At 45.4% G+C, this 20,000-nt stretch overlaps 3 protein-coding genes across 4 annotated transcripts in view; 1 reads left to right on the top strand and 2 right to left on the bottom strand.

Annotated features, from left to right (window-relative positions):
* erap2 (endoplasmic reticulum aminopeptidase 2) overlaps window positions 1–7,167 on the bottom strand; it is a 12,069-nt gene extending 4,902 nt beyond the window's left edge. The window contains exons 1-11 of one of the 2 annotated variants that reach the window (XM_083645017.1): window positions 7,083–7,167; window positions 3,422–3,874; window positions 3,118–3,304; window positions 2,775–2,944; window positions 2,331–2,469; window positions 2,090–2,224; window positions 1,836–1,956; window positions 1,550–1,704; window positions 1,297–1,410; window positions 483–614; window positions 1–30 (exon numbers count right to left, since the gene is read on the bottom strand). The exon at window positions 1–30 is cut by the window's left edge and continues 102 nt beyond it. In XM_083645017.1, the coding sequence (XP_083501143.1) occupies window positions 1–30; window positions 483–614; window positions 1,297–1,410; window positions 1,550–1,704; window positions 1,836–1,956; window positions 2,090–2,224; window positions 2,331–2,469; window positions 2,775–2,944; window positions 3,118–3,304; window positions 3,422–3,591 (1,353 nt within the window). In that variant the 5' untranslated portion in view covers window positions 3,592–3,874; window positions 7,083–7,167. Of the gene's footprint in view, window positions 31–482; window positions 615–1,296; window positions 1,411–1,549; window positions 1,705–1,835; window positions 1,957–2,089; window positions 2,225–2,330; window positions 2,470–2,774; window positions 2,945–3,117; window positions 3,305–3,421; window positions 3,875–6,295; window positions 6,336–7,082 lie in introns of those variants that run through there. The other variant, XM_083645016.1, reaches the window with a different exon arrangement.
* Window positions 7,168–7,635: 468 nt separating this feature from the next.
* LOC310784317 (uncharacterized protein) lies at window positions 7,636–11,938 on the top strand (the record flags this gene model as incomplete). Its single annotated transcript, XM_083645334.1, has 5 exons — window positions 7,636–7,690; window positions 8,093–8,404; window positions 8,920–8,964; window positions 9,068–9,173; window positions 11,878–11,938. 5 exons carry the CDS (start codon window positions 7,636–7,638, stop codon window positions 11,936–11,938), a joined length of 579 nt encoding a protein of 192 aa, XP_083501460.1.
* Window positions 11,202–20,000, bottom strand: part of rgmb (repulsive guidance molecule BMP co-receptor b) — a 22,172-nt gene continuing 13,373 nt past the window's right edge. Inside the window, exons 2-3 of the mRNA XM_083645031.1 lie at window positions 17,045–17,598; window positions 11,202–13,386 (exon numbers count right to left, since the gene is read on the bottom strand). Coding sequence (XP_083501157.1) covers window positions 12,640–13,386; window positions 17,045–17,598 — 1,301 coding nt within the window. The 3' untranslated portion in view covers window positions 11,202–12,639. The remainder of the gene's footprint in view (window positions 13,387–17,044; window positions 17,599–20,000) is intronic.

Here is a 20,000-nt window from a genome sequence, read left to right as displayed (position 1 = left end):
GTGTCGAAGCATGTGCAGGACACACGCCCCCTGATGGGAGAGACAGGGAAAGACTTTAGTCAAGTCATAAGCCATAGAAACCATGCTTTCCACTGGCTTCAGAACAGTTTAGAAGCGTTATTGGGTGCAATGTGGAAAAAGAACACCAATATTCAATAATAATAATGAAATGAAATGTTATTATTCCATCAAACAATGTAGTTAGTTATTGTACCAGTATGAGTGGTGATTTTTTTGGAGTGTTAATATTTAAATTCACAATTAAGCAGTCACAGGTGTGCGTTTATCAGGTATTTGACAATAGCTTTGAATGTGATCTATCAATCAAAACTGATTTCAAATCTGTTTCATAAAAATATACTCTTGTTTCTCACTGATTTTGTGGTTATAGATCCATACAGTCTAGATAAAGCTCTATCATTCATTGACCACGCTGATGCTGTCACAGTTGTGTGATTAAAAGTATAAGATTAAAACCATACTTTGTCATAGGAGACTGTGTCAAACATCTCGTTGATCTGCGTGGGGCTCTCCGCTGGGCTGGATATTGGCCGAGAAGAGTTGAATGAATCTCGACCAACTGCTGCAAAGCAGGTGTGCAGAAGATATTCCTCCTGCAAGATAGATTGTGCACATAGTAGAATCATCATCCCTTTCTCTCCTGAGTTTAAAGGAAACTTCCATCCTTGAATAGTGTGACAATGGTACTCTATATCAGTGCATCACTGTCTGTGATGTCCAATGCGTCCCAGGGGAATTATTTTGTTTACCATTTTATTATACCCACTTTCACTCAACCTACTACTTCTACTTCAGTTAGTGGTTATTTGCTAGAATGCCTGTGGACAACTACCAGAGAACAAGCGTAAACTGGTTCAATTTAGTTGCTACTCCACTATGTGTTTACGTTCATGACAGGAGTAGATTTAGCTTGATATTGGATATTCTGTGGATTTTCAAGTAAACACATTAATGAATACTGGATGATTAGTGATTACAGGAAGAGGAAGAACAATTTACAATCACTTTTTTTCTCCAATATTTGACATATTCTTCTTATGCAACGTTGCAGTTCATACTGTATAACAAGCAACTAGACTTGAATGTGTTCATATAATAGAAACATATTTTCTCAAGCATTGAAACCCGTGGTTGTAAATGATTCACCTCTTCCAGTCATCACAAGGTACATCGCCAAGCTGTTTTCCAACAGTGTTAAAGTGTTTAATATTAATCTGTTAATATGACTGTAATCAATTAGCTTTTCTAAATTGTCAGATGAAACATATCAGATACCACTCTGAGTTCAGGGTAGGTGGCCTCCACTGAAATGTACTCCATGTATCTGGCGAATCCTTCATTCAGCCAGATATCGTTCCACCACTCCATGGTCACCAAGTTACCGAACCACTGCAAGCAAAAGAGTATCAGTGCTCAAGATTTAGCATTGATGTAATAAAACGCCAAGATATGAACATCCAAGCCACTGACACTAAGCAAAAAGAGTAAATCGTCTGTTGTTAGACTGCAAAGACCCCGTCAGTCTCACCTGGTGGGCCAGCTCGTGGCCGATCACCATAGTAACCCAGAGTTTGTCAGATATGGAGGATGTGAGGGGATCGAACAGGAGGCTGGTCTCTCTGTAGGTGGTCAGACCCCAGTTCTCCATCGCACCGGACTGGAAGTCTGGAATGGCTATGAGATCTGAGGGAGGGAAAAGACAGTGAGGGAGAGGAGAACGACAGGGTGAAGAACATAAGAGAGAGAAAATGAGAGACACAATGCGGCCTAATGGGGAAATGACATGCTGCGTCGTAGAACGTTTAGAAGTTTACCCTGTTTGGGTAGCGGGTAAGGGATGTTGAAATACTTCTCATAGAAGTCCAGCATCTTGACAGCAACCTCCAGAGCATAGTGAGTCTGCTGCCACTTCTCAGGAGCAGCATAGACGGACACCTACAGAGGCATAAGGAAGACATTTGCAACTGAGAAAAGGTGATATATTTTTTTCTATAACTAGGCTACTAATCATTCATCATTAAGCAGCAAGGAATGAAGGGAAACATAAACATCTTCACCGAGTCCATACCTTAACCCCAGAAGATGTTGTCGCAGTGACAGACTTGAAGTCACAGATGACAAAAGCTGCTAGGTATGTGCTCATCTTTACGCTCACAGCAAAGTGGTCCTCCAGCAGGCCGCCATTCACCTCAACGGTCTTCTCCTGAAATACACTCATGTTTTGAACACAAACACTTTCTTTCACACACACACGCATGTTTACTGGCAGTAATTCATGTAGTGAAATAGCCCATATGCAACACACTCACTATAGGCATGTTGGACAAGGAGATGTGCTCTGGGCTCCTCCTGATCCTTATGGAGAAGTTAGCTTTAAAACTAGGCTCGTCAAAACAGGGGAAAGCCATCCGAGCACTAGTGGGTTCAAAGTGAGTTGAAGCTATGGTTCTGAAAAGAGACAGCGCCTATGTCAGCAAGTATTGTATAGTTAGACTCAGGTACACTGTGTGTGTGTGTGTGTGTGTGTGTGTGTGTGTGTGTGTGTGTGTGTGTGTGTGTGTGTGTGTGTGTGTGTGTGTGTGTGTGTGCGTGCGTGCGTGCGTGCGTGCGTGCGTGCGTGCGTGCGTGCGTGTGTGTGTGTGTGTGTGTGTGTGTGTGTGCGCGCGCCAGCGCGCGCACGCACGCCAGCGCGCGTGAGCTCTGCCAGCCCTGCTGTGAGCGGTGACAGTGGAAGACAATGTACACAGTCCTACCTGGTCTCTCCAGCACTGGTTTTGTAGCTGCTCCTATAGAAGCCATAGAAGCCTTCTGCAAGCTCTGCCCCAAACTCAATGTATAGGAAGTACGTCTGCCCACCGCTGAGCACCCTGGGAGAGAAAATGGCTGCCTGCTCATGGGCAGGGTTGTGGAGAACTGGGAGAACCTACAGAGAGAGATCAGCAGAGCAGTTTCAAACATCTCCAATTATTTTATTTCTTTCATATTAGTAAGTGAGCAATAGAGAGATGTGTAGCGCATGTTAGCACAATCAATGTGGCTGTATTGTGGGTAATGATGATAAATAATCTGTGAAAACTACTCTGAAGTCGCAACTACCTGGTCAGACAGATGATCTAGGTTCTGGTCCAAAAGCATAGCCTTGGAGATCTGCAGACCCTTGCTGTGTAATACAACCCAGTTTGTGTTGTTCTGGACATGAATCAGGATCTGCACTGAGCCAGTGAAGCTGAGAGTTGTGAGGTCGGGGTGCAGGTAGAGGTAGTAGTGGAGGGGAATTATGTACCTAGGATGAAGAAGCACAGGTTGCTATTTTTACTCGGTGATTCCAAAAATACTGAAGGTCCAAAACTTTCTCTGTCAATTTTAAATATTTGGCTAGAATAAAAGATGTGAGGAGTACCCAGGCAGGCGCAGGCGGCTCCAGGGGAATGACAGGTTGCCAGTACTCAAAGGCGTTTGTTCTCCTGTGGGGTGGGGAGAGCTTGACGCCTGTCGTGGACTTTGGGTGGGCTGAGACCCAACCAGAGATGCATGGAAGAGAGACAGCACTAACAACCTCACCAATATCATTGTAGAGGAAATGTCCTTCACCCACTGATAGAAAATATAGCCCACCGAGGTGACAGCGAGTGTTGAAATCACCCTGTCACAGAACAAACATGAGGAGTGGCTAATGAGCACCTGAGGAGGGTATTTGACTATGGTGGGAGTGTCTGGTTGTCACACTGTCACAATGTGACTGGAGAGAGAGAAGGGAAAAAAGGAAACCTTAATGATGTGGAACTTCCAGGACCTTTTCTTCTTGAGCCTGAATCATGGAATCATGGGAGCGGAGGATAAAGGACACAGCAGTCTGTTAAAGAAGAACAACATTCATTAAGACTGTTTTATTGCTATAGTTTGGGCCATATATATATATATATATATATACTGTATATATATATATGGGCTTACAGGACACTTTTACCGTTCATCATTTAAACAAACAATGATCAGTGAATTTGTACAGCATGGAAGCCACAGCCTGAACCAGAGCTGTGCTTGCCTTCTATTCCAGGCCTTAGAAATAAAGTTAGCAGTCTTAAATACTTCAGTCTTAAACAACCACTCCAACTTCTGGCCATCATCTGCCCAGAAGAGTTCAGGTTTTTGCTTTTGCATTTCGTCAAATAACAGGAAATCCTCAAACCATCATACAGAGTACAATAAAACATGAAATGAAACTCATTTTCAACATCCTTTAGATCACAGACATTGCATATCCTGTTCTCTTCTGGTATAGCTGTGAACCGCCCTACTTCAATGGCAAGAGGCAGGATACCAATTCTGAGAACATAAAGACCTCTGGTTTCTGGTTAGAAAGGAAGTGACACATAAGGCTCACGACCAGAACACTGCTTCATCTGAACATGAACATACTGTATGATCTAAGCTTAGGCTTAGACCATAATGTCGTTTGCCCATTTCTCTCTATAATTAAGAGATAACTTTTGTTTCAACATATTAATGTTACAGGCAGCAAAGCATGTTGTGAAAAATATATGACAGGTCTGCCTCTCTAAGAGTAGAAAAAATGTCCTTTATCCAGGGGTGACTGTGATCCTTGTCCCAGTTGAAGTTAAACTTTGTTAAACTATATAAATTTGGCAATGTGGACACACTGTGTCAGCCACAGCTATGCCGTTTTACGTGCCATCGGGCTGAAACTTTCAGGGGTTGTAAAGAGCACCCGTGTGGGTGACCTGACAGAGCCGGATTTATTTTAAGTAGGGCAGATGAATTGCCCTAATTGCCCTAAGGCTGATTGCCCTAAGGCTGACGCTATAGTTCAGTGATGACATCAGTGATGATGACATCAGTGATAATGTCATTAGTGATGTCATTAGTCCGATGCTATACTGAGAGCAGAGGGAGAGAGACTGAGGGAGAGGGAAACAGAGCAGAGGGAAGGAAAGCCTCTTCATTTCCCTTTGTGGGATGAGCAGCACAGCCGATTATGTGAGTAGCACCTAAAGTAAAAAGTGTCCCTGCCAATATCAAACAGTGTATCCTCCTGTTGGTATTGACTCTATTGTTTTCAGTTGTATGGGGGATTGGATGATTGAACTCTCTATCAGTAACAAGGAACAAACAAGACATATTGGCAATTTATGTCGCGGCGGGTGGAAGAACCATACGCAGCCACAACAGCCTGGCACCTCCTCATGCTGGTCACCAGCCTGGTGGCCTTGGGATTGGAGATGGTACCACAGCTTACTCCAAATAATGCTGCAACTTGCTTCTGGGGAACACCAGCTTCAACCTGCCCTATAACACGCGGGCCTTATCCAGATTGGATAAATAACCATGGCATGTTAGGAGCAGACACCAAATTACCACTTTGTTAGAGAGCAGCACCCAGCAGGATACTCCAGGTGCTGCCAACCAGGTCCCATTTAAGCAAACGGGATGCTCCAGATGCTGCCTTCAGGTGCCCAATTGAACACTTGTGAGATCAGCTTGGGCATGCTGTACATGCTCGAGTGACAAACACAACCATGTTGACTGACCTGCGACGAATCCTGGTTGAGGAATGGAATTCCATCCCACAGCAGCGCGTGACCAGCGTAAAATTGCCAATATGTTTTGTTTGTTCCTTGTTACTGATAGAGAGTTCAATCATCCAATCCCCCAAACAACTCAAAACGATAGAGTCAATACGAACAGGAGGATACACTGACATTGGCAGGGCAATTTGGCACTTTTGACTTTGCATAATCGGCTGTGCTGCTCATCCCACAATTACAAATGAGACAGCGTGGTAAAGGGAAATGAACAGGCTTTCATATATTATCTTTGATATAAGATAAGATACAATACAGTAAGATATGATACAGTAACAGCAGAGATATATGATCATCCAAAAACAACATTGCAAACGTTATACCTGACTGGGCTGAAAACACTGCACTGGATCTTCTGCCAAATAAGTTCAGGCTATTACCACACCAATGGACCAGCTGTTTTCCATGCAGGCACAAGGTGGAGGACACAGAGCTATTGCTGTAACATGATAACAACAGCTGCTGCAGGACAGGCAGCTAGCCTAACGTTACAGTTGATGATGTATTAGCATAATGCTAGTGTCCCATGCTGAGAGGATTTAACAGCATCAGCAATGGCACCAAGACTTTTTCCCGTGGTAAAGAAGCACAAGGTGCAGACAGATGACCCCGTGCCTTCTTTAGAGAAGGTGTGTGTTAAAAGAAATGTCAAAAAGCTTTTTCTCTTTTACCTCAGTTGAGCTGTGTCATGCCTCCATCGACTCTCCACTGTCAGGTTTCACTTTCTCTTCAAGCTCCCGCCTACTGGCAGTGTTGGGCAAGTTACTTTCAAAATGTAATATACTACATATTACTAGTTACTTTCATTTGAAAGTAATACGTTATTTTAAAATATTACTGTCTGTAACTCATTACTTATTACACTACTTTTGCATGACTTTCACCAAAATAACTGCAGTAGCAGAATGACATCGCTGCCCGGCCGGAACCATCCCGAGAAAGAATTTACACCGTCTTGACGTCAGTGTAAACCATCCAAAATTCTAAATGTTATCCTTTTCCTTTGTTATTGTCATCTATAGTGGTTATTTGCATAAAAGCACACAATTTGATTAGGAAATGATTGTATCTTTATTTACGGTAAATATGTGCTTTGATTTAAAAAAAAAGTAACTAAATTTGTAACTTGTGTTACTTGACAGTAACTCGTATAATATTACTGAAATCATATTGGTAATAAGTTGTATTACTGACTTACTACTAAAAGTAATATATTACATGTAATATCTTACTTTTGTAATGAGTTACCCAACACTGCCTACTGGCAAAGCCAATAATGTAACTGTAATGTGTGTGTGTGTGTGTGTGTGTGTGTGTGTGTGTGTGTGTGTGTGTGTGTGTGTGTGTGTGTGTGTGTGTGTGTGTGTGTGTGTGTGTGTGTGTGTGTGTGTGTGTGTGTGTGTGTGCAGCCAGGTGTTGCCTATTGCCCCGGGTGTGTTGATATGATCAGTTCCTCACCTCAGATCTAACAGCCATAAGCAGCAGGTGTGTATCTTGTATTGGCTGTTTACTGTCCTTTCCTTATTGCTGTCCTTCACTGGCTTCCTGTCCTCCTGATATTATGCAGATAGCCTAAATACAACAACTCCCACTGAGGATGATACATGTCTGTGTCTCTGGTCTCTCTGGGTTGGGGGGTCCATAGTGGGTCCAGGGTCACATGATTGGGAGCTGATAATCCCCTGCCCCTGCCTGTACTTTCTGTCATGTGGCACAACAACCCAACAGCATGCCACTACCCCTCCCACCCTTTACACACTCACCCATATACCCATGCGCGAACACACACACACACACACACACACACACACACACACACACACACACACACACACACACACACACACACACACACACACACACACACACACACACACACACACACACACACACACACACACACACACACACACACACACACACATAGTAGTATAGTCACAACACGCACACACAGCGCAGTCATCACAGAACACTACACAGCCACCAGCTACACCAACACAGATACTCTGACATGACGGAACCATCCAGAGGTCTCTTTTACCTTCCTATCATCTATCTATGGACAGGTAAGAGCTGATTGTTTATGAGAGAAGTTTCTGGGAAATAAGCTGAACCAATACGCAACGCAAGTTCCATCTGATCCTATGAAAGAGCTTATTATCACTGTATGTCCAAATGTCAACTTTTCAGGAGCTAAGAGAAAAGGCTTACTTTTGGGCTTGACCACCATGCACTTTTGTGTTCATAAAGTGGGGTTTGGTTTCATAACAAGCGCATTGAATCCTTCAGCTGAAGTTAAAATATGAAAAGCACCTAGATTAGACAACTTTTTAAACATAACTTATTTTTACTGTACTTTACTACAATGTGATGTTTGGACCAGTGCATGGTCTCCAACAATATTCTATGATTTTCTTTCCTGCATCTTCTCTGTTTTCTATCCTGACAATGTTATCCCCTCTGGTCAGGAGGGGTGGAGGGTGATGTGCTGGCGTCTCTGGCCCCTCCGGTCCACCTGTCAGGAGATCGGCTGGGCTGGACGCTGTTGGTCTGTGTCGTCAGTGACCTCAGATTCGGGCACCTGGAGGTCAGCTGGAGGTCATCGTCAGAAGGCCACCTACCCGGCGCCCCCTATAGCGTGGCTGGAGACAGGCGGGACAGCGGCCGCAGCGCCGTGGCCGTAATTACAGTTGCCACCAATGATTGGCCGTCATACAGCTGCTTTGTGAGCCACCGACCACACCCCAGGGTCATCAGGACTCATCACGCCACCTTCTCAGGTACGACTGAGGCTGTGCGAGTCAGGTCAGGATCATGATAGTCTTTACCTATCATTCATTTTAACATGACTCATTAAAGGAGAATGCCACCAATTGTATTCCCGTGCCTCTGGATGGCTCAGTCAATGTTTGTGAACATGAGAGAGAAATCCCTTGAATGTGTGATGTCACTAGATGTAAAAGCAGGGCCTGCTCCATTGACAAAGAATTTGGCATTTATATAGGATATATAAATGTATATAGAATATATAAATGCCAATATACATGTATATGAACTCATTTGGGTGCAAGAACTCATCAAAGTCAGTGCCATTGTCATAGACATGGAGCAGTGCCAGATTTTACATCCCAGTAACATCAATAATTCAAGGGTCAATTTGCCAGTTTCTAGCTTTAGGAAAGAGGGGTGCATGTTCACAAGTATTGACTGAAGTGTCCCAGGGCAGAGAAATATGTGAATTCCTACCATGCGTGCCATTTCCATTTTAAACCTTCATGAATTGTCATCATTTCAGATGATGATCACGACAATATCTGCTACGACGATGAAGCGAGAGAAGGTCAAATCAAATTGTCTGTAGACCATTTTAGACCATAAAATGCCTCCATTCATAACTGTAACGCACCCTGACACTTTCCATATGTTTGACCTTTGACCTGCAGATGTGGGTTGGTGGACGGACGAGGTGACGCTCCTGGCCATGAGGCTGCTTCTTCTGAAGAGCCTCATCTTTAACACTCTGATGACCACATATGTTGTTATTAAGTGGTAAGAGAACGAGTCTCTGTGCATCAATAAAAGTGACAATACTGTAGCATGAACCATATAGAAACATAGACTAAACTATCTGGCCTTGGCTGTACATGTGCTGAATGTTTACTAAACGTTCAGCACATGTAAAGCCATGGCCAGATAGTTGGTCTATCACCCTTCAGTATTCTAGTATGGACAGAAGCATCCCATTATTCTTGTCTTTAATAGACTATAATAGTTGATTCAAAGACATTAACAGTGTATTTGACCTTTCAGATTGTTGCAAGTGAAGGGTCACTGCTGCACCATGTGACCTTGTAGTGACAACTATCACAGAGGAGATTAGGAGGGAGTCTTTCTTGTCTACGCAGCGAGGATCTCTCCACTGGAAGCTGTTGGACACACTCCGTCCTTGTGGCAGAGATGGAGACTTGGACTTGAAACTTGGATTTGAGTCGCACTTAAGTCACACATACAGTGACTTGGAGACTTGACTTGAGACTTGCCCTCAAAGGCTTGAGACTTGACTTGGACTTGAGATTTGGGACTTGTGAGCAATCTTTATTTCTGTGTGTATTAACATTGAGGAAACGTCTACTAATAATCATTTCAACTAATCAATGCTGATACTGTATGCTAATAGATAAAGGATGATAATACAGTACGCTTTGAATTCCTTAGTTTTAGCTATGCAGTGTTCTAAGAAGACCAGATGACATCCAGCAGATGATAGAACACTCATCCATAAGAGACTTGACTTGGACTATTAGCTTAAAGACTTGAGACGTGACCTGGACTCTAGCTCAGAGACTTGACGTGGACTTGCAAAAAATGACTTGTGCGCATCTCTGCCTTGTGGTTGACTTCATGAGGATGGCTGAGTTTGAAGTCTCATGGATTAAACAGGAGAAGGGGATCTACCCTCAAATGTTTCGGCGCCCTTCTGCCAGCCTGTTCTCACACATCCAGGTGCTGCCAACTGTGGCAGTTGAAAACTGGTTTGTGTGTTTGTGAGGCCAAACCTGGTATCTGATCACAACCTAACCTCAGACAGATGGGTGTGTATTGCATCTGTGTGTAGATTATTTTCTTCTGAGCTCATTCAATGGCTAAAACAAACACTCAGTCAGACTAGAGAAGTGGGGGAAACCATAGTTAATGCTTTTTGTAAGTCTACATCTAGGCAGAAGTTTGTATTTTTTTTTTTTGTATCCAGTTTTATAATTTTGTCTTTCCTAAATGTAAAATAAATCACCAGTAAGTACGCTTGGTTTGTTTTTACTTTATTGTTTTTTAAATAAAACACTTGCACACAGTTTTTTCCTCCATGTTTTTTTTCTTTTAGAGCGCCTCCATGAGTAAAACACTGACATAGCAACAGAGCACCACTAGGTGGCAGTACAATCACATCTGACTTTTATTTATTTATTATTATTATCCAACAGCAAGAATATGGAGCTTAAGTTCCTCTACAGGACACTACGTTTATAAATAAGTTAAGTATTTCAACATTGACCAGTCACTCGTCACCAAACGGACACTCACACATGACTTAAGAGATCACAATGCCAGAAACTGAGCATGGGCTTACATAGCCAACCGAATGGGGCGTATATGTTACATGTTATAAAGACTCATAGTCTTAAGGGTTGACATATTTCTGCCAGATATCAAATGGCATACATTTCCCATAAGACACTGCTGTGTGGTTCAACTGAAGCACATATCCCAGCAGACATTGTGGTGGAGTTTTCTCAGTGATTCGCAGTGTTTTGCCTACACTCCAGTCTCTCGAAATTATCCCGGTCAGGAGCAGCTCGTCAATTCTGGCAGTAGGAGCAAAACAGATTCAGTCTACAGTAGCAAGTTTACAAAGAGGGGGCAGGGAGACTGTGGGGGGGGGGTCTGCGTGCTGGTTTGGTAATGAGTTATGATTCACTGGGGGGGGGGGGGGGGGGGGGGTCTGCGTGCTGGTTTGGTAATGAGTTATGATTCACTGGGGGGGGGGGGGGGTCTGCGTGCTAGTTTGGCGGTGAGTTATGATTCTCTTGGTACATGATGGAAACCGTCCTGCCTCTCTCACAAGGCCTCCACTATTTGTCTGTCTTTGGCTCAAATGAAGAAAACAAAAAAAACAAGCTGAGCAACATACAGTAGAAGAGCTGATATCCAGAGCTTCTTGGCAAAGAGGTGAGAATGCCTCTTACATAGAGCTCAGGGGAAATAACAACACACAGGCACGCACACAGACACACACGCACACACACACGCACACACACACGCACACACACACACACACGCACGCACACACACACACACACACACACACAGACAGACACACGCACGCACACACGCACGCACACACACACACACACACACACACGCACACACGCACGCACGCACGCACGCACACACACACACACACACACACACACGCACACACACACACACACACATGCACGCACACACACACACACGCACACACAAACAGACACACGCACGCACACACACACACACAGATTGAGGGGGAAATCAAACTGCAACAAAACAGTACTAATGACAGATGCTGTGACACATTCAGAATACATTCAACAGAGAACAACTCACATTAACTGACTTCAAATCAGAGGCCGAGGCAACTCAGCTACTGTCAGAATGATTAGCAAAGAAAATCTCAGTGCCCATTGTGTTCAATGGACTTGTGTGTTGTTGACACCAGGAGCCAAAAGGAGCGTATTAGATGGTCTCCAAAAGAGAGGGTGGTGGGTAAAGGAGAGTGAGAGGAAGAAACACTGATGTGGATTTGTAAAGAATAAAATAAAAAATAAAATAAAATAAAGTGCTTCCGTTAAAACAAACATCCTCTGTCTGAGGTATAGAGAAAAATATCACATCAAACGGCACAAAAAGAAGCAAACCCTACGCCGTCACACCGTGCACTGAGGACAAAACACTCTATTTACAATCTGGAGTGTATATGCATGTGGTGTGATACACACTCATTCACCCACATAGGAATGTTTGTGTCATTGTCAATGGTGTCTTATCCCAAGATGATGAAGGTCTGTTTTTAAGTCATCATCACGTCTCCTCTCCTGTGTTATTCCACAGCGTTGGTTCTGCCCTGTTGGCCCTCGCAGTGAGACACCAGTAGTGTTGCTAGTATCTCCTGCAGTCTCTCCAGTCTGTTGTGGCAACAGAAACCCTTCCAGCGCCCAGTCACTGTCCAGCCTGCTGCTTCCTCTACGCATGAGAGAGGAAGATGAAGAGGAATAATGTCCAGAAGATGCTGAGAAGGAGAGTCTGTATCAGTGCTCAGCAAAACTCTCTTTGGAGTGCAAGTGCGCGCGCGCGCACGCACGCACATACACACATACACACATGCACACACACACACACACACACACACACACACACACATACATCAACACACGCAGGCACACACAACACTCACACAAGCACACATCAATCAGTACACACTCTATATCAGCACCAAGCTGAGTGCACATAGCAGGAGCAGGGCGAGGCATTTGACAGGCCCAGAGTCGGGGGCGGAGCCACGGGGGTAGATCCTCCACCTGTCCCGGTGTGGGTGGAGACTCTCCATGTCCTTCTGGGCACTGTACGCCGCCGCCGTGAAGTTAGCGTCCCCGGTGGTGAGCAGATCAAACACGCAGGAGTGGAAGTAAATGTCCTGCACCTCCAGCTGTTCCCGGCAGCGGTCCCGCGCCCCCTCCACCCCGAACACCTGGGGGGCGCCGTAGGGGGACGCTTGCGCCTGCGAGAACTGGCCGCCGGGCCGACGCGGCTGCTGCACCTGCAGGCCCAGCGCGGGAGGGGACAGGGGCAGGGGCAAGTGGCCGCCCCGGTCGATGCGCTCTGCGCTGGGGCAGCCGTTCAGACAGAGCTGCAGGTCCTGGGTGGCGTCGTAGGCCTGGGCCATCTCCTCCGGGATCCGCACCGCCAGCGTCAGGTAGCGGCCCAGCTGCCGGACGATCACGGTGACGCCCATGTAGCCGGCGTGCAGCTCCACGTGACGGCCCGGGCTGCGCTCAGAGATCCACAGCGCACGGACCTTGCCCGTGCCGCCATCCACTCCGGCCGAGGCGTGGCTGGGCTCTCCGCTGCTCACTGTGCCGTCAACAAAGGCCGCAGGGAGGTCGTCCGTGACGGCCTGGTACACCCTCTGGTCTGTGCAGCCCTCGTAGGGCTTGAAGATAACGGTGATCTATGGAGGGGGAACATAGGAAGAGTTGCAGTCACATCTTACATTTCATAGTGAATTCATCCAATCTTGAATGACGAGTTCAAAAAGCAGGAATTCAAATGCAGTTCCCTGTTGCAAAACGAAGACATCAGATATGGAATAAACAGATCCGTTTCATGGAGGAAATGAGCTAAAAGCTATCTTTCTCTCACGCCCACACAGACAAACACATAGTCACCAGCACAAACAGTGACAGGCACCCATTACACAGGTTATTGACTCTCGTCGAACTACATTTGAGAAATGACCAAATGACTTTTTAACAAGTCGTAATTTGACACAGCTATGCAAACATGCCGACACACAGACACGCGCGCGCGCACGCACGCACGTACGCACGCACGCACACACACACACACACACACACACACACAAACACACAGCAGTGGTGAATGGAGCAGTGGGTGAAGGGTGTGGTGTGAGCATTACGGTTAGCACTAGCATCATAGTTCCGGTGAATGGCTGCTTTGTTCACATGACAGCCGTGAGGAATGAGGCCTGGCAGCCCATTAAGCCTGGGGGACTGTTAATGTGTGTATGTGTGTGTGTGTGTGTGTGTGTGTGTGTGTGTGTGTGTGCGCGTGCGCATGTGTGTGTCCCTAATAATCATGACAAATAACCTGCCCCACCTCTGACACAAGGTCAGACTTTCAGTTCCACAGTGCAGCAATCAAACTATTTGCTTAATGTGCGTGTGTTTGTTTGAGTGTGTGTTTGAGTGTTTGTGTGTGTGTGTGTGTGTGTGTGTGTGCGTGCGTGCGTGCGTGCGCGCGCGCACGTGCATGCATGCATGCGTGCATGCATGCACGCATGCTGTGTGTGTATATGTTAACAATTAAAGCTAACCTAGCTGGAGAGGGCAGATCATCGGGGGAAACATCAACATAGCTTATTTAACGCCACAAAGATCACCTTGTGTGGCACATCATCCACTTGGTGTGTGTGTGTGTGTGTGTGTGTGTGTGTGTGTGTGTGTGTGTGTGTGTGTGCCTGTGTCTTTCTCTCAGTACAGGGATAAGGACCTATAACACATATAGTGCTTTAAGATGGTTGCTGTTAGGTGCAAGGGGTTCCACTTATGAGCCGCGCGTTTGCACGCACACACACACACACGCGCAAACACACGCAAACACACGCAAACACACGCAAACACACACACACACACACACACACACACATGTAAACAGTGGGTCCTTTCACACATCTCATTCCATGTTATTAGAGGTCAGGCTATATGCAGCCATTAACCAAGTTAGGTTTCCAACACTGCCTCAGTCACAAGAGACAGTCACAAGACCAGGCGCTTTGCCTCACACCTGTGAGACTGAGAGAGAGAGAGAGAGAGAGAGAGAGAGAGAGAGAGAGAGTACAGTAATGTTTAACTCATCTGCCTATATCCTACTTTAACTTTTGTTACCTAGCTATATGTTTTCCATTCCAATTACGCCTTTTTGAATTGAATTGAATTGAATTGAGAGGGAGAGAGAGAGAGAGAGCGAGAGAGAGAGAGAAGGAGAGAGAGAAAGAGAGAGGGAGAGGGAGAGGAAGAGGAAGAGACATAGGGAGGAAGAGAGAGAGGGAGAGAGAAAGAGAGAGAGAGGGGAGTGGCTGCAGGGTGTTTTCCAGCCCCACATTGATAAGAGGTCTCTAGTCTTGAGGCACATTAAAGCAACTTAGAGGTCGTTAAAGAAAATGTGTCTCTCTCAAACACACACACACACACACACACACACACACACACACACACACACACACACACACACACACACACACACACACACACACACACACACACACACACACACACACACACACACACACACACTAACTAGATTACACCAGCTGCTCTCACTTAAGAAAGCCTCACAGCCTTAAAGCCCTGGCAAGGCAATTCCATAATTGTCTTGTCAATATGTCATGTGTAGTCTTGAATTCATATAAAACTGTATAGAAAATATCAAAATTCAATTGTATTCTGATCGTTCAAAACAAATCAATTTGCATTTTTTTTGGCAGTTTGAAGAAGTTGAGGTAAAGTGGGCGGAGTTATCTCAGGAGTTTGCCGACATCGGCAATCTCCAACCAATCATAATTAGGAGAAAGCTGGCATCATATGGGGATGCAGAATTGGGCAAAACACCCCCTCTTTCTCCATAAAATATCATCTTACATCCATCCATCCATCAATGGATATCTATCTATCTATCTATCGACGTTGACATTTATTTCCCTCGCTCTCTCTGTCTGTCTGTCTGTTAATATATAATGCTGCATTCATGTGTGATCCTAGGATGGTCCTATTTAACGAGCGGGCAAGTCATCCCTCCGACGTTTGTGTGTTCATGTGCTTGTGGTGTCGGAATGATTGGAATGTGTAAAGCAAATCAGCAAACAGCAACTAAAGGTAATACCATATTAAATGACATGTGAGCAAAATAAAATGCTTCTTGCCATCAACAAAGCATCTACTTTCATCCACCATGTTTCTGCCTCTATTGGTTTCTGCTATATGACGTCAAGCCGGCAACTCGCGCACCAACATTTTTGCTGAGTTTCCAAGTTGTTTCCGACGTGAGCGGGCGTTCACGTGAACTTTCCCTCTCGGAATCTCATTTTTCCGATGACTGACAGCACATGATCGCAGCATAAATCCCCCACCAAGAAAGCCTCAGCCTTAAAGGGATAGGCCAACTTTTTGAGAGATTCGGCTATTTGCCATATTGACCATACATAAACAAGATGCCTGTACACTACCCTCACTCTCCGTGCAGTACACTGTGAGCTATATCACTGCAGTTAGTTAGACTTGCAAATGAATGAGAGTTACCGGGGCAGCCCCATACCGCCGTTCAAGTCACCAAAAACACACATTCCAACAGCGCCAAAAAGCTCTATGTACATGTTGTGACTCGTGTACTCACCACATGATGAAATAGTCATCCAAAATGCGGAGAAACAGTCATTTTCGAAGGTAAATAGATAGCCGGAACTACTTTCCAAACATGGCCGCCAGGCGCAGTGATTTCACACAAAGCCTGAAACAGACAAAGAGTAACGGAACTAACAAAGTATAACCGAAGTTACTTCCTCGTTTGCCATGAGGCACTGCACACAGCACTGTAAACAGGCGCATGTGCTGTGTACAGTGCCTCGTGGCAAGTGAGGAAGTAACTTGAGTTACTCTTGCTTAGTTTGGTTCATCTTTGTTTAGTTCTCGGTGTGTGGATTTCCTAGGGAAATGAACGTTTCACAGAACTTTGGATTATTGTTTCATCACGTGGTAAGTACACAAGTCACAACATGTACATGTGAGTGTTTGTGGCGCTGTTGCAATGTGTATTTTGGGCGATCAAACAGCTGTACCAGTCACTACCATTGTAGCGCAAGTTAAGTAGCAGTGATGGCTGTACCGCTCTTTGTAGGGCACGCAGATTGAAAATAAAACCATGTACATTCTAGTTTTGATATCGACAATATGACAAATGGCCTAAACTCCCAAAATGTTGGCGTACCCCTTTAAAGACAAGAAAATTAGACCCCCCCCCCCCCACACACACACACACACACACACACACACACTCATTCCCTCTCTCTCTTTTGACCACTTCTCTGTACTCACCTTATTGGTTGCCGTGGCGCTGGAGCCGGTTACCACGGGAATATTAGTGACCTGCACCGACAAGTAGTCGTTGTCGATGAGAGGCCACGCCCCCTCCACCTTGCAGGTCTGGAAGCTGTCCTTGAACGTCCTCAGGTGGGGATCCCCGAACAGCCCGCAGAACAGGTACGCGGGCCGCACGTGGCCGTGGGGTTGCGCGTGTGCATGCGCGTGGGAGTGTGTGTGCGAGTGGGCGTGTGTGTGCGCGTGCTGGGTGCGACTGTGGTAGTTGCAGGGCTCGTGCGGGATCTCTGGGTGTGTGGAGGAGGTGGGCCCGTCTCTGGAGCAGTTCCTCTGACTCATGAGGTCGGAGATGCCCAGCACGGCCGAGTGGAACACCAGGTTCCCCCGGCAGGTCTTGGCGGTCCTCTGGGTGCAGGCCGAGTACGCCCGTAAAGCCTTGCAGAACTCTGTGTCGAAGCCATCCACGGCCGGCGTCAGGTGGGAGGTCAGGGAGACGAAGTCTGTGGTGCACTTCTGGATACGACACTGAGGGGTGGCCACCTGGCACTGACCTGCAAACACAGACATAGAGAGTCAGTCATTTTATTACAGCAACACCTGAATAGTAGGACACTATTGAAAGCAGCCGTGCTATACGACAGAGGTTCTCAAACTTTTTCACATCAAGGACCCCTAAACTGACACAAATTAATAAAACATTTTGCTTAATTCAGATGTGTTATTACGGAAAGTGTATGAAACCCATGACCAATAGTGATACATTCTGTCATTGTGTTACTTATGGATGGAATTATAGTGAAAATAAATTATCCCCCTTTTTGCTGGGGACCCCCTGGAACCCCCTGAAAGACCCCTGGAGGTACCCGCCCGGACCCCACTTTGAGAACCACTTCTAAAGGAAAGGAAACGCACAATTTTGATTCTATGTTGACATGGACAGTTCATACGCATCTCTCTCTCTCTCTCTTGCTCTCTCTATCTCTCTCTCTCTCTCTCTCTCTCTCTCTCTCTCACACACACACACACACACACACAGATAAGCACATTTGCGCCCGTCCGCCCACGCACAGAAGATGACGAAGGCTAGTGGGTGAAGAAGGCTTTGATGTTAAACACACAATACTACTGGCCTGTTACAATCAGAGCTCATAAACGTGGAAGAGAACACGCCGCTGTGGATCAATCAGCAGTGGCGCTCTGTCAGTGTCATAAAGCAGGACAAAGAGCAGCCACAGAGACCAAGATAAAGAAGATCTTCCCACCAACACTCAGATAATGCTACTGCATGGGCACTTCATAAAACGCTGTAGACTATAAAATGCTCCATTGTTTTGCACAGATCTTCACAGACAACATAGACCCATACACAGAAGGTATGGGAGACATAGGGGCCTATAAACCTACATAATCCTTAGTCAAAGAACGTATGTAAACGCAACTTAGTTAAATATGATTTCAGAAGAGATGTATTTTGTTTTTGATCACGTTTTTTTCAGACCTTCCCCCTTTTCTTCCCAATTGTACTGTCGCTGTACTGTTGCTGTCCCGGTCATTGCTCCCCCACCTCTGCCGATCTGGGAAGAGTTGTCTACAATTGTAGACTAGCAAATGCTTCCTCCGATACATGTGCAGTCGCCAGCCCCGTCTTTTCACCTGACAGCGAGGGGTTTCACCGGCAGGACATAGCGCGTGGGGAGGATCACGCTATTCCCCCCAGTTCCCCTCCCCCCCAAACAGGCCAGGACTCATACCGCTAATCCGGCTTCCCACCCGGAGACACAACCAATTGTGCCTGTGTGGACACCCAATCAAGTGAAAACCAAGTTGTGAGGTGACATAAGGGCCCCACGCAAGGCCGACCCCCCTCTCAAAACACCCCAATTGAAAACCAAATAATTTCTCTACAGCCTATTTTACAATGATGATATCATTTAGGTTCAGTGTTGTGGGTAACGCATTACAAAGTAACGCATTACTGTAATCACATTACATTTGTCTGTAACAAGTAAGGTATTGCGTTCCTAAATCCAGGAGTGATGATTGGTTAGGTTTTGGCATGAGGAGTGAGTATCGATTGGTTCAGGCCAATCAGAGGCAGAGTCGGACAAACCCCGGGATTTGTGCCGATATGTAGGCATATTATGTACAGTAACTGGTTTAATGTTATTTTGTTAACTAATTGCATGACAATGCATCCCAGGCGATGTTGTGGAGTAACGCAAAAAAAAAGAAGTAAGGCATTACTTTTAAGTAATGTGTAATGTGTATTACATGTGTATTATTATATGTAATACTTATGTATTACTTTTTTGAGTAACGACCCCCAACACTGTTTAGGTTACTTACTACAATAATTAGCACTACTTTTGATTTTGATAATTAGGCCTAGTTGTATCGATTTCACCCAAATTATGGAAAGTTCTGCAATATTAATATATGTTTTACAGTTGATTAAATGTTTATTTCCAGATTCCATGATTCTGTCAGTTTCCCCCCGTTTTGTGGAAATCATAATGGCCTTAGGTAGGCACGAGGCAGGGAATCTACTGCTCCACTAGCCAGACACCCTGTGTATTTTGTCTTCTGCTGTTTTACGTGTTTGTTTACAAATGCAGTAAGAAAATGCATCGATCAGACTCTCCTTTGATTATTCTTCCTCTCTGTACAAGTAAAGCCATGGAAGCTAAGAAAGCCTCAGGCCAGGATTATCTGCGATGCTTTATCTAGTGATACATTGATTCTGAAAGTAACAAGGACCGAACCAGCCTTTTAAATCATAGATCATCAGAGGGGAAGGGGGGGAGAGAGAGAGAGAGAGAGAGAGAGAGAGAGAGAGAGAGAGAGAGAGAGAGAGAGAGAGAGAGAGAGAGAGAGAGAGAGAGAGAGAGAGAGAGAGAGAGAGAGAGAGAGAGAGAGAGAGAGAGAGAGAGATTAGAGGCCAGACCTAATGCAT

Source organism: Poromitra crassiceps, assembly GCF_964638095.1.
Source record: "Poromitra crassiceps genome assembly, chromosome: 10".
Taxonomy (NCBI): domain Eukaryota; kingdom Metazoa; phylum Chordata; class Actinopteri; order Beryciformes; family Melamphaidae; genus Poromitra; species Poromitra crassiceps.
Note: the sequence above shows the minus strand (reverse complement) of the source record. Positions and strands in the feature narration are given on the sequence as shown.